General features: G+C 45.5%; 1 protein-coding gene across 2 annotated transcripts in view; it reads right to left on the bottom strand.

The window, feature by feature from the left end:
• LOC149452372 (UDP-glycosyltransferase 3A1-like) overlaps nt 1-15091 on the bottom strand; it is a 42728-nt gene that overhangs the window by 11419 nt on the left and 16218 nt on the right. Inside the window, exons 2-4 of one of the 2 annotated variants that reach the window (XM_089689415.1) lie at nt 12537-12638; nt 10587-10701; nt 2224-2758 (exon numbers count right to left, since the gene is read on the bottom strand). In XM_089689415.1, coding sequence (XP_089545541.1) covers nt 2224-2758; nt 10587-10701; nt 12537-12638 — 752 coding nt within the window. Of the gene's footprint in view, nt 1-2223; nt 2759-4236; nt 4252-5383; nt 5411-10586; nt 10702-12536; nt 12639-15091 lie in introns of those variants that run through there. The other variant, XM_089689416.1, reaches the window with a different exon arrangement.

Below are 15091 nucleotides of genomic sequence, written 5' to 3'. Positions count from 1 at the left end.
CACTGTGCTACTTTAAAATGTTACTAAACCCACAACAGTAAAATCAGTCTTCATATGCAGTAAAGCATGCTTTCTATACTCAGTGTGGTTTAAGGGGTTAATCCTCTGCATAGTGTAGAAAGGATATTTGATCCTGTCTTCTCTAATCCTCCACATTCCCCATTTCATCTCCTGATAGAACTCAGTCTCGGGGACACTCTGCACATGCTCAGTTTAGTGTGTATTGCAAGAGAGGTTTTTTTTTTCTTTCTTTGGGAGAGTGCATGTGATCAGCACAGGGCCAATCAGCACTGTCCAGACAAAAAGTCAGGGGTTATGAAATCTCATACGGCAGTGAGAGGAGAATGAAAATTCCTCCTACAAGCTTTAACCAGTGCTCGGCAGGATACTTATGGAAGTCACAAGACCGAAATAATGTACCAGGGTGGAGGTTAAAGAAGACAGACAGACAGGATTAGGATTAGATTAGAAAATAGCTAATTAGATTAGATTAAAAATTAGAAAATAGCAGTTTATTAAAATAATTGAATTTCCATGTTCTGTGTACTGTGGGAGACCAGATATAGTGAATGCAGGGTCCGGGGAGACCAGATATAGTGAATGCAGGGTCCTGGGAGACCAGATATAGTGAATGCAGGGTCCGGGGAGACCAGATATAGTGAATGCAGGGTCCTGGGAGACCAGATATACTGAATGCAGGGTCCGGGGAGACCAGATATAGTGAATGCAGGGTCCGGGGAGACCAGATATAGTGAATGCAGGGTCCTGGGTTTAGTAACACTTTAATGGCAGAAAAATTGCACAAAAGGCATGTTCGTAGAGGAGCATAAAAACATGTGTATGTGCGTAAATGTGCTTAAAGCGCATAAAAACACACAGATGCATGTACATATACAGTATTCCAATAGTCAGAGTAAATTTATATTATGGACAGTAGAAAGAATTTACACTCAAACACCATATGCGCATAGACACACATACATATTATAACATTAAAGGTGTTTTTTATACCAAATTCTAGCAGAAAAAATACCGCCTTTTTTCATGAGCCCACATGTATGAGGTCTAAAATTCCTTTAGCTTGTTTTATTAACCACCTGCCAACCGCACTATAGCCAATTGATGGCTACAGCGCGGTTGTCCAGTTTTAGGAGGGCATCATATGACGTCCTCACAGAACGCGCCCCAAGCGGCACGCACATGACGCTCTCCGTGATCGCTGTCTCCTACGGACACAGCTGATCACATGATGAGGTAAAAGGCCAATAACAGCGGCCTTTTATTATGTAATCTGCAGTGTCCAATGACACAGCAGATCACCGAGTAAATACAGTTGCCTGTAATGCGCTGCACTTTCCTCATGCTGTCACAGCATGAGGAAACTACTGTTGATAACTGGCAAATGACACAGAGGCAGGGGCGGACTGACCATTTGGAAACTCGGGCACTGCCCGAGGAACCGGGGTCAGTAGGGGGCCCCATGAGATGCCCCTGGTACCTTTTTCATAGGCTTTTTTGAGTTTGGGCAAGGACACAGGGGCCCCATGATCCCCTATTGCCTGGGGGCCCCATGAGTTGTCAGTCCGCCCCTGCACAGAGGACATCTGCACTGATCATCAGGGCACTGATGATCAGTGCCCAGCAGTGCCACCCACCAGTGCCCAGCATTACCACCCATCAGTGGCCAGCAGTTGCTCCCATCGGTTCCCAGCAGTGCCGCCCATCAGTGACTAGCAGTGCCGCAAGTCAGTGCTTCCATCTATCAGTGCCACCTTTCCAGTGCAGCATCATCAGTGCCTCCTCATCAATGCCCACCAGTGCTGCCTCATCAGTGCCACCTCATCAGTGAAGCCTATCAGTGCCCATCAGTGTTGCTTTTCAGTGCAGCCTCATCAATGCACATTAGTGAAGGCGCAAATATTACCTGTTTGCAAAATTTTATAATAGAAACAAAGAGAAACTTTTTTTTCAAATTGTTTTCTCTTTTTTTTGTTTATAGTGCAAAAAATAAAACACCCAGTGGTGATTAAATACCACCAAAAGAAAGCTCTATTTGTGTTAAAAAAAATGATAACAATTTCATATGGGTACAATGTTGCATGACTGCACAATTGTCATTCAAAGTGTGACAGCACTGAAAGCTGAAAATTGCCCTGGGCAGGAAGGGGGTAAAAGTGCTCGGTAGGCAAGGGGCTAAAACGAAGGTCATTCAGCCATACTTACGTGTGATATTGGTTTTACAGGTTTGGCCAATAATCCCCCAATGTACTGAACATGAGGCAGAAGTGGACGAGGAAACTCAAGGGTGAAGTCTACGTTGTACAGCCAGAGCTCGGCTTTCAAGTGAAGATCGGGTATATTTGGTCTAGACTCAGCAGGAAAATGTTCTTCAATGACACCATCATACGGTGAGTCCATCTTATTCTGGATTATTAATGAAACAAAGAAAGTCAATGTGTTCTTTAAACGCCCAAAGAAATCCATCTGGTCAGTGAGCTGAGTCTGGAACAATGGAATATAGGACAGAGGACTCGGCATTCCTACACGGTAAGCATTGGCCATTATTGTAGGAAAGAAAGCAATAAATGGGAGTCCCAGCTTCTCACAGACCAGGAAAGTACAGGGGTCAAATGCGTCCACCACCGCAATGTCATAATGTTCCTCCTTCAGGAAGTTCATGATTTCCGACTGGTGTAAGGTCATGTTGCACTGGTAGGCAAGCTCCTTCTTAATTGTCAGGACCGTCCGCATCTCAGTTCTGAAAGGAAAATGTGACAATCATCCATTTAATTAAAGGAAAATTAGAGGTTGCTATTGTTGAGTTTTACTTCAGAAAATGCTGGTTGCCTGGTCAGCCTGTAGATTTGTTCCAGGTCAGAGAATTACATCAGTGAGTCAGCATAACAAATGAATAACTAACATTTTCAAAAGGAGATCAGGAATGGTAACCTCCATATTTTTCTGCATGACAGGTGCACCTTAATACAGCTTTTAACTTTGCAATAGTATTTGGTATCTAGTATGTATTTATTAATAAATCAGTCCATAAAAACCTGATTTAAGAAAATGGTACAATCACCAGGGGTTTTTTTCAGTGGTAACTTCCATCACTGAATGTATATAATAGCAAGGTGTTCTGGGGTGTGCTGGAGGGTCTATTGATGCTGGCTTCTGGGGGATCTATTGTTGCTGGAGGGCGTCTGATTTTGCATGAGTCTATTATTGCTGTGGGGTCAATTGTTGCTATAAGGCAGGGCTAAAGAAAGAGCCAGTTTACTGTCCTTCAGACTTTAGGAGGACCACATTGTGTCCAGTGGGAGTAAACAGTGCCCAATCTTTGGTATTAGGGGGATAAATAGTTGGTGTCAGTGGGAGGAATAGTGTCCCATTTTAGTTTTCAGTGGAAGGAATTATGCCCCATCGTAGGTGTGAGTGAAAGGAATAGTGCTCCATTGTTGGTGTCAGTGGTAGGAATTATGCCCCATTGCTGGTGTCAGTGGCCGGAATAATGCCTCAAGGGCCAGATAAAGGCAAGCAAAGGGCTTGGAGACCACTGCTGTAAGGGATGTACTGTTGAGGGAGGGGTCTATTGTTGCTGGCTGCTAGAGAGTCTTTTGTTGCTATCTGCGAGGAAATCTGTTGTTGCTGCCTGGGAATCCATTGTTGCTGGAGTCCATGGTTGCTGTAGGGTCTATCGTTGCTGGGGATGGTCTTTTGCTGCTGGCTGTGGGGGATCTATTTTACTGCTTTTCTTGTTACTTTTAACAAATTCCGTACAAATTGCTTGGCACCACAACATTATACTGGGCTCTGTATTCTCTAAAAGGGGCAGTACTGGGAGGTGGGTAGGGGAGTGAATCCAAGGGACGGTGCTTGGAGGTGGGTGGGGGGTGGGACAAGAAGTGACCCAGAAGGGTGGAGTTCTTGCACCTATTCTCTGGGAAAAAGCCCTGCAATCATCTGAGGGTTTCTTATATTTCTTGGGCACGCTAATGAGTTCTTTTTGTTCAAGTTCCAGGGGAGGACTGTGTTGGAGGGCAGGGGAACACTAATTTTGTCAACAATTGGGAGGGTGAGCATGTTTAAATTCACATAATGTTGGTTGTCCTTTCTCCTGTTGCTCTTGGTGTCAGTTTTATATTGAAAATAGTGGCCTACTGAACCTTATTTACACCCCTAAAGAGTATGTCAAGGCAAAAAATAAAAGCATGTTTTGTACATCACTGCAGTGCACATGTCCCCATGTTTACCCTTTTAACCCTTTCACAGCAGCATTGTTTCTGCATTTTTTGGACGCATGTTACAAAATCATTTTGAAAATTAGTTAAAACCCCCAAACAGTGTATACAGTATTTTCTGAAAACATAGACCCTGAAGAATAATATGGTGATAGTTCCAGATTTTTTTATGTCACACAATATTAGCGCAATGATTTATCAAGCACAAATTTTCTGTTAAAAATAAAGTTCATTTTAGTGCCTGCAGACACAAAATATTATGCAATTTTTGGGTAAAATGTAAAACATTTAGCTGTGAGTAAATAAATACCAAACATGTCAAGCCTTATGTAGTGCTAGCCTTGAAGGAGCCGCTGGATGATTGGGTCCCTAGTTTCCCAGTGACAGTGAACCTTCTAGTGTACCATGTCCTCCAATACAAGAAGACTGATGAAAGGGTGTTTATTTGGGCTACATGCTCAGCAAATAATAGTGAGAACAACAGCAAACAATTGCAAACAAAGGGCAAATATCAGTTTTGCAATTGGGGTATCAACTCGGGTATCAGATAGGGTAACAATTTGCAAACAGGGTATCATTAAACACAATTTCACAAGGTACCTGAAACCTGGCTTTGGAGTTGAGATCCTCACCTCCTAGGTCTTTACTAAAAATGTCATCCTAGTACGGGATATACTCACTCAGAAGCTAGAAGTCCTTCCTTAACCTTCCCCTTGGCCAGTGGTACCTTACTGTGGCCCAGTTGGAACCCAAGATGATATTGAAGTGCTTTTAAACTGAATTTTAGTCATCCCGATGAAAATAGGGGGATAATCCTCAAATTAAATCCCAGCAGACCTTAATTGGAGTGGTGCTGTCTCTTTAAGAGCAGGGTAGCAAAAAGGGTGGCCAAAGGTCTCTCACCAATCAGACTCATTGTTGCAGCAATACCTGGCAAAGCTAAAGATGTTCTTGATGCAGTACTCTCCCATAGCTTACTTGGTCCCTTTGCTCTGATGCCCGGTCCCCTGTGCAAACTTGGTGATCCTTCCAGCAACAGCAACCTCTGGATGGGAGCAGTACAGTCCCGGTCCAGTGGCACAGGGAAACATTGGCATGTAGCAGCATCACCAGCCTTGGTAGAGTCAGAATGGTCAGCAGCGCACTAGCAGCTTCATGTAGCACTGCTTTTCCCTTCTTTCCTTCCACATAAGATTGAGTCCTGAGCTTCAGACTGGTTTTCCAGTCGTTTTGTCATGGTCTGGAGTCAGGCTCTGAGGCCAGTGGCTGTAGCAATTGTGAGATTCACGAGTAGTCAGCTGGATAAATACGCATATAGATCTGCTAGGAGAAGACACAAGCTCCCGCGAGGCATGGGGTCTAAGCACTAGTCTGTCTTCACCAGAGCTCCTGATGGTGGAGATGGGTTTCGGTGCATGCTAATGGCAGGTCTTGTCCCTGAGGAATTCCCCAACAGTAAGAGAGCAAGCAGAAGTCAGGTATTAAATGAAGAACATAAGGAACAAGCAGAAACAATCTATGAACAAGCCGAGGGTCAGTAACAAGTGGTAGCTGGAGGGGATTGGACAGAAGCATAGTCAATGAACAAGCAAGGCTGATAATGAGTGGTAGCAAAGATAAGGGCAGCTGCAGTTATGCAAAGGAGCAAGATATCGGCTGGAGAAGAGCACAATAATTTGGCAAACAGGAAGTGCAGAGACATGGCTTAAATCAGGAAGTTCATGGGAGGAACAAAGAGTTCAAGGTTCACCAGAAGCAAGGTACAAAGCCAGATTGTCCAATGGATCAGACAGGGTGTTGTCCAGAATCTCAGGCGGCACAGCAAGAGGAGTTATAGCCAGACACTGCAGACGTACCAGGCTCAGATCTGTACCCTGACACCTTTTCATCCTTCCTCTGTAGCACTTCCTCCCTGGAACTTGTAGCCCTACAATGTTCTTTACTAGATCAGGCTCTCCTCCTGGGAACTACACCCCTCACTCAGCAGTCCTTTCAGCTCCCAGCAGTCCTTCCTCAGCTGGACTGGCTTTCCTTCCCTCAGGCAGTGCTGCAGCCAATCACTGCTCTCCTGTTGCGGTCCCAGGCAGTGGGCAGGGCTTTGGGCAGACATAGCTGCAGGTGCAGCCTTTTAGTGTCCTTTGTATCTCTCCTCTATCCACACAGTTGCTTCTCTGTTCACTTGTAGCCAGGAAAAGGTGACAGCTGCAGCGGCCCTTTCAGTCTCTCTTGAACATTGAGTGTAATATTATCTGTCTTGACCTCGAAGTTTGTGCCATACAGATAATCCTTCAACTTATCCACTACTGCCCACTTCCAGGCAAGGAATTTTAGGCTGTGAGTGTGAAAGAACTTTCCAGCGAGGTTAAGTCTCACATCAGGTCATCAGGTCATCAGGCAACAGGTCATAGGTGTTTGTCGTGTTCTTAGTATAACACCCCATCTATTCAATCTTTGATGGTATCAATATGTAACTCATATGATGGGGCTGGGTCAGAGTAGGCCAGAATAGGGGCATTGGTCAAACTCTGCTTTAGCTGACAAAGGCCTGCTCATGAAGACCATTCATCCTGTATATAGAGATGTCAGATTGCGCATAGAACTGACACTGTTCAAGGGGGAGCTTCAGTCTTTCGTCATGGAATTTCTTCAAGGCCTTCTCTAGGCACTCCTCATGTTCTTCAAGGGTGCTGCCAAAGATGATCATGTCATAGATGTACACCAGCACCTAAACCTTGGGGCACCCTGTCAAATTTGTAAAGCCCCAATGGGCAGATGAGAGTTGTCTTCTTCTTAGCTTCAGAGTACATGCGAATCTAATGATACCCACTCCTTAGATCCAACATACTAAACCACTTTGCCTCCGATAGGCATTGCAGAGCATTCTCTATCCACAGGGTAGTGTACTGGACTGAAATAGTCTGTCTGTTGAGGGTGCAGTAGTCAATACATATGCTCAGGGAACTGTTATTTTTCTAGACAACCACTATGGGAGAGGAAAAAAGACTCTTGGTCTCTCAGATGATTCTCATCCTTTCAGCTCTGTCAACTGCTCTCAAAGGTCTTCCAAACCTCCCAGTGGAATCTCTCAAGATCTCTTTCTAAACAGCTTGTTTTCCTGAAGGTGGATTTGGTGCTGGGCACCCTTGTTGCACCCTACATCAAACTAATATTTCAGGAATAATGACTGCCATCTCAAGAGTTGAGTTTGGGACCTCTCCTTCATTTCAGACATATTCAGGGTGTTCTTCATGTAAAGCTGCTCCACTGAACTCTGAATCTTTGGCTCCTCACACCAAATCCATTTGCGAGATGGGAATTAGCTGATTCACTTGTCCTATCAGCATTTGAGCACTTCCTTGGGGAGTCAGTATCACTGTGAATGCTGATAGTAATGCTTCCTTGGGTTTCTTACATGGTTCTTGTTGACACCACGTTAGGCATCAGCTTCATCCTAGTGACCTTTCTCTGTGGATCAGCTTCAAGAACAACAAAGGGACCTGGTTAGTCCCAGCTCAAACTGACTGAAGCTGGTAGATACGCCACTTCTCCTGGATGCATCTTCTCACCCTTGTCCAGTCTCCACAATCTTTTGACTTCTTCCACTGGGGCTTTCTGCTCTTGCACCAGGCATTGGTATACCTGTTGTAGCATGAGGTGTACGCCATCTGTCCCTGTTTCTCTCTCTGAGACAAGGGGAGTGAACAATTGCCTGATGCAAGGGTATTTATCCCTACTATCAGTGAACTCCTGTTGGATCCAGTGCGATGAGGACACGCAATAGCTAAGGTCTTGAATGCCTGCGACTGCCTGACTAAGGAGAGGTTAAATGCCAACTGCACTGGCAAATACCAGTCATAAGCAAACTTCTCAATTCCTATACCCTAAATCTGCAGATCATCCAACTTCCGAAGGGTTTGGTGCTTTGGATGTTTATCATAGAAATCCTGATACAACAGAGTTTTATGTGCTCCTGAATCAAGAAATGCCCTTGTATTATTGCCCTCTACTTGGACTGATACGATGGGTGAAGGGTCTACTAGTTTACCCAGGGATCTTTCTTAAAGAAGCTGGGGACACAGAGTTAGCGGTCTGTACTTGAGCTCCCCCCATTCCAATGAGGATTTTATCAATGTTTCCACTGGGTTTTACTCAGTGACAGTGACAAGGTCCATGGTGATGCTCCAACTCATTGTCTCTGTCATTATTTACTCACAATCATCTTTCCGGTAGTACCATTCCCATTTGACACATTAGGGCTTAAAAAAAGAGGGGGTTTATTTGGGTAACATGCCCAGCAAAGCAAACAGAAGTGAAAACAACAGCAAACAAATATCACTTGCACTAATAACAATTTGCAAACAGGGTAGCATTAAACTAAATTTCACAAGGTATCTGGAACCTGGCTCAAGGAGGTAAAATCCTTATGCTTACGTGATATATTCGCTCTGGGGCTAAAAGTCTCAGTCACTCCTTAACTCCCACCATTGGTCAGGAGAAACATACTCTAACAGAAGCTCCAGGGTGAATTCACGCTGAGGACGTGATTTGAGTGTAGTAAGTATGGTACATTTATCAATAAAAACAGCAAATTGGAAACTCACATATAGCCAGTATAGATTAGCTTATCATCAAAGTCAGTCTAGAATGGTGTGGATCTCAGCACAGTAGTGAGCCAGATTTCAGTCCAGGATAAACTATGCAGTGCTATCAGCTGGGTATATCTATAAGGTCAAGAGAACACCAGAGGGTGCCAGACTAAGTGTAGTATATACAGGGATGGTGAACACACAAAGTAGGCAACTCAAAGATACTGTATGTGGAAAAATCAGTGTGTATCAAAAAGTCCAAGGTCTGCAGCATCATGGTATCTGTAGCAGGTGTGTCCTATACCAAAAGTATTTGGTGAGATGAGTGGAGAGCATGATGGATCAGAAGCAGGGGCGGACTGACAACTCATGGGGCCCCCAGGCAATAGGGGATCATGGGGCCCCTGTGTCCCTGCCCAAACTCAAAAAAGCCTATGAAAAAGGTACCACGGGCATCTCATGGGGCCCCCTACTGACCCCGGGCCCTCGGGCAGTGCCCGAGTTTCCAAATGGTCAGTCCACCCCTGATCAGAAGTGATGTCACCTCCTGAAACGTCACTAAGAGGGCATGGCTACGTGTTTTGAGCCCACCCAGCCTCTTTCTGAAGCGCTTGACGATGGCCAGCTTTTGGGCCCATGATCATATTGGAGCGCTCTTAAAGAGAATATTTGTAATCCCGGTAAAAATATGGGGATAATCCTCAAACTGAATACCAAGGGGTCCCAATTTAGGTTGGTGCTGTCTCTTTGAGAGGAGGATAGCAACATTCAGATGTTTGCCATAGTTTTCTCCCTGTCGTGGGCATCCAGAACACGAGACACAAAGTTGGACTGCCTCTGAACACTGTTGCAGCGATCCCAGGCAAAGTTACAGATGTTCAGGCACAATCCCCTACACACCCTTGGTGGTCCAGTGGCAACATTGGCTTCTGAATAGGTGCAGTAACACACTCCAGGTCCAGTGGCTCAAAGAATCCCGAGCCTCAGACCTTCAAGTCCTTTTCCTCTTTCCTCCACAACACTTCCTCTCTGGGACGTATAGTCCCACGGTGTTCTTTACTGGATCAGGCTACTGAAACTGCACCCCCCCCCCCCACCAGTCCTTGCAACTACCAGCAGTTCGTACTTGACTGGGGGCTGGCTTTCCTCCTCCTAGGCAGTGCTGCAATCACTTCCCTCCTGTTACTGTCACAGGTAGTGGTAGGGATTCAGGAGGCTGTTACCGCATGTTCACTTACAGCCAGAAGAGGTGGTAGCTGCAAGTGGCTCTTCCAGTCTCTGTCTTCCCTTTGCCAGCCCAGCGGTTCCTCTGTTCACTTGTAAGCAGGATGACCGAAAGAAGCTGCCATGACAGCAGTGTCAGATTGTGCTTGCATGTGAAACTGCAACAAACGCAGAATGCAGAGTCTGACCAGCTGCACCGGTAAAGCACAGATAAAGTCCCACTAAACTTAAAAAAATAAAGGTGTGTAAAATGCAGTTTGTTTTCTTTGGAAAGGTGCCATGGGCTAAGTAGAAAAGCCTGTCCCCTGCCAGGATTCTGCAGACCTTTACTCTCTCTATGGAAGCAGTGGTCTCTCTGCAGATGTCCTGCACACCTCCTGCTGAGTAGGAGCTAGAGCTCCCTGATCATCAAATCTCCTGCTCCCTGCTGATTGGCAAGCCCTTGCTCTAACTCAGAAAGGGAAATGTCATACCTCTGCAGAGAGATCACTGTTTTCACACAAAGAGCAAGGATCCATCTCTACATTATTCCCCATACCTGCCCTGTAGAAATGTCTTCTGGACTTCTGTAAACATATTTTTAAATTCTTGCAGATATTTCTCATCAAGGGAATACGTGGTCACTGGATATGGACTTGGTGGCCGCTTGTAACCTGAGCATCAAAAAGAGAGTACAGTGTATTAGTATTATGTACTTTGGCAGCTACTTCCATAGTGGCCCCTGCAGCCTGTACCCACAACTGGCATAAAACCCCTCAGACCTGCTTGAGTGAATGTTAGCAGATTGCAGTCCTGAAAATACATTCCTCCTTCCTACATTTCTTTTAAATGATCTTTATCATAACCAATCAGATTCTAGGTTTTAGATTTGGTTTGGCTTTGAAATTGAATGATGTAAAAACCGCAGATTGGATGTTCGATTTCATTGCAGTTTGTGACTTCATTTAACAGAAGCCAATGCAAGTAGCAATAAAATCACAGAAAAGTGATGCAGGAACCTTTTTCAAAGTCGCTGAGACTTGAGTCACATCTATATGAATGGTTCCATTGCCGCAAATGAGGTGACAAAATCGCCAGATGAATTGGTATAAGCCAGGGCTTAAGGTCGAAGCTTGGAGAAATTGAACAACCTTGTGAGCCGTGTGCGGTGTGGTGTAACAGCAGCAGAGAATACACAGAGGTGGAGTGCGGTGAACTGAATATATTGAAAATGGTCTAACAAGGTACAGCCATAAAATATATTGAAATATATTGAATATGGCCAACATTGTAGCATTTCAAATATAAGTCAATATATTTGGGAAGAATATTTTTAAAATATATTTTTCTTCCATGTGGGTAAACCCCAGCTTCTACCATTCACTATCCTTTGGGTATACTATAATTGACCCTTTCACTAGTCACTGGTATGACGGCTGCTGAGGCCACCAAGTTCCCACAACCCACAGGTTTGCTTTAAATCCCAAATGCACCTTTTTTTTTTTGTTTTAGAACTGTTCTCTGTTTCCTTGTCTACAGGGATGGATGTGCGACCCTGGAAGCAGTTTACACCCAAGGTCACTCATCCATCCCAGTATGTGTCACTGAGCCCTTTCCTCTCATTTCCTGTTCTGACTGACACCTGTAGAACTGGCAGTAACTGGGGGGATTTTGCCTAATAGGGAGCAGACTGCAATCAAATGTTGAAAGAGGTTCTACCCCCTAGGCCGCTTTCACACGAGTGGTCCTATCAGGTCCTCCTGTCCGGTTTTCAGGCAGACCCAATGGAACTGTGAAAATGTGGAATAGACTCCCTCAAGAGTTGGTTCTGACCAGCTCAGTGGATTGCTTCAAAAAAGTCCTGGATTCTTTCTTGGATACACAGAATATAACTGGATACTAACAATTATAGGTAAAGTTGATCCAAGGAATATCCAATTTCCTCTCGAGGGATCAGGAAGGAATTTTGTTCCCTGCAGGAGCAAATTGGATCATGTTTTGCTGGTTTGTTGCCTTGTTCTGGATCAACTGTGGGTGTAGGATTATAACTTTTTTTTTTCTATGGTTGAACTGGATGGACTTTTGTCTTTTTTCATCCAAACTAACTATGTAAGTATGTAACTATGTAACCCTCTATTCGGCTCTATGGGCAGTCCGGTGTAAAGAAACAACTGCTCCTTTTACATCCAGCTACCCATAGAGCAAAGCGGGCTGTGTTCATGTCCACTCTGGATAAATGAAACAGACACGGACCTGTCATCTGGCCGCTCCGCTCAGCTCAGCTCAGCTCAGCAGGGGATCAACGGACATATTCCCTGCTGAGCAAAACCAGATCAGCCCATGTGAAAGGGGCCTTATGCATTCTACTGAAAACTCAATAAAAAAAATAATTTTGGGTAGATTTGGGCTTTATATAACTCCTAACAAGTAGTTTGCACAATGCTACACATTTATCTGACTCCATCTGCAATGATCATTAGAGATTGTGATCATTCTACTGAACACTCACCTGGAAGCATTGCGTCCCAGTACTGCAGGAACATTCTCACGTCATGCCCATTGTTATGGAGAATGCGGGAGATCTCATCCATCAGAAGGTAATGACTGCCACCTGGAAGCACAAGCAATAAAAACACAGAATATGAGGCCGACATCACTGGAGAAATCTCAGCAATGAGAGCAACATGAACCTGAAATAATTATTTTAAAGAGAAATAGAGTGTTGTCATCACTGAGCTCCCTTTCCAAAAATACTCTCTGCCTGGCCTAACTGTTGATCAAATGACTTCAGTACTCAGAATCACATGCCAGGAGCATCTATAAAGCCAGTCAAGGCATCTACCATACTGCACCCCATTACGGTCAGTACACAGGACATTGCCTGAAACTACATCCAAAACACTGCAGACCATTACACCAGGCACATTTCATAAACCTGGAACACATTATGTGTCAGAATATTACACCCAGCATGCACCCAAGCATATTTTCTCATCATATGACATACTCCATAGATATTTTTTATTCAATTAACTCAAAACAACACTTCAAGAAACATTGCTTGGACTTGTCTCTATACAGCAGCTATCAAGATTGGCGTATCCGTAACGGCTTTAGAGACCATAACCAGACCCCAGTGGGGGAGCAACCTGGAATGTGACCTCTGACGCTGGGCTCTGCTTTGTGGCGCTTTCCTAAGCTCTGTATGTCTATCTAGTCAGTAAGAGCAGGGGGGTATGAGACAAAGGTGGCTGTTGCAACCCAGCTCTATGCTCCTGTGCGGCCCCCTGTACACTTGGATAGGAGGGCGGCAGCATGTAGTGGAATCGATCCCTCCATGCAGCCACTAAATTCCTGTTTCTCCTTCTCTCCCTCCTGCAGATATTCGGTGGCCACAGGAGGGAAATGGAAAGGATCGGTTCCTCTACATGCTGCTCCCATTGCCTCCCTGTCCTGCTGCCCCGGGCTCTTGTGTGCTTCCCTGGCCCCTCCTTGTGCTCTTACCCACAGCTCTGTTGGGTTTCCCCCTTTCACCTCCAGGAATCTGTCAGGATGGAAAGTGGATAAGGGACTGGTCATTTACAGAGTCGACCACCCCCTCCTCCTCAAAAAACTACACTCCCTCGGCCTCAGAGATTCTGCTCTCTCCTGGCTCTCATCCTACCTGTCACAACGCTCTTTCAGCGTTACCTATAATGCTACCACCTCCCCCTCACTCCCCCTCTCTGTTGGGGTCCCTCAAGGCTCTGTACTCGGGCCCCTTCTCTTCTCCATCTACACCTCCTCCCTTGGCCAACTCATACACTTTCACGGCTTCAACTACCACCTCTATGCTGACGACACACAAATCTATCTCTCAACCCCCCACCTCACCCCCTCGGTCTCCACCCAAATCACACACCTACTGAGCGACATATCAGACTGGATGTCGCTCCACTTCCTTAAACTGAACCTCTCCAAAACCGAGTTTCTTGTCTTCCCCCCCAACCCGCACACCACCCCCCACTGACTTCTCCATCACATCCAACAACACCACCATCAAACCCGCTCGCAGGCCAGAGTACTTGGTGTCATTCTGGACTCCAACCTATCCTTCCAGCCCCAAGTCCAATCTTTAACAAACTCGTGCAGACTCCACCTCCTCAAAATTGACAAAATACGCACGTTCCTAACCCCAGAAACCACTAAACAGCTCATTCACTCCCTCATCATATCACGACTCGACTACTGCAACTCCCTCCTCACTGGCCTGCCTCGCCGCTGGCTATCCCCGCTTCAGTCGACCCTGAATACGGCTGCCCGACTCATTCACCTTTCCAACCGCTCCGTCTCCGCCACCCCCCTCTGCCAATCCCTCCACTGGCTTCCAATTGCGCAATGGATAAAATTCAAAATCCTAACACTGACGTACAAAGCTGTCCACCATACTGCCCCGAACTACATCACCGACCTAATATCCAAGTACCACCCAGCACGCACACTCCGCTCCTCACAAGACCTCCTTCTCTCTAGTTCCCTGGTCTCCTCCTCCCATGCCCGCCTCCAGGACTTCTCCAGGGTGTCACCCATCCTCTGGAACTCCCTACCCCAATCCATCAGACTATCACCTACTCTCTTCTCCTTTAGGCGCGTCCTGAAAACCCATCTCTTCAGGAAAGCCTACCCCACCCCCTGCTAACTTGCCAACCTCTTCCACTCTTCCTACCACTCCATCCCCCACAGCCATCTCCTCCTGTACCACTACCCCCTCCCTTCTAGATTGTAAGCTCGAAAGAGCAGGGCCCTCGATCCCCTCATGTTTTGCATTGTATTGGTATTGTTCTGTCACATGTTCTGTCCCCCTTTGTAATGTACAGCGCTGAGCGAACTATTGGCGCTTTATAAATACTGTATAATAATAATAATTTACTGGTCCCTTCCCTGTCTTATTGAATAGAATCCGTGATCAGTACTGATCACTGCCTTTTTTTTTAATTCATTCATATCTGAGGTATAGTAAACTGTATTTACTATACTTCAGTTTATGAATTAATGGGAAGCTCTGTACAGAGCTATTTCTTTTCA

The sequence above is a fragment of the Staurois parvus genome, unplaced genomic scaffold, assembly GCF_062004578.1.
Source record: "Staurois parvus isolate SC_StPar_1 unplaced genomic scaffold, SC_StPar_1.0 ptg000475l, whole genome shotgun sequence".
In the NCBI taxonomy this organism is placed as follows: domain Eukaryota; kingdom Metazoa; phylum Chordata; class Amphibia; order Anura; family Ranidae; genus Staurois; species Staurois parvus.
Note: the sequence above shows the minus strand (reverse complement) of the source record. Positions and strands in the feature narration are given on the sequence as shown.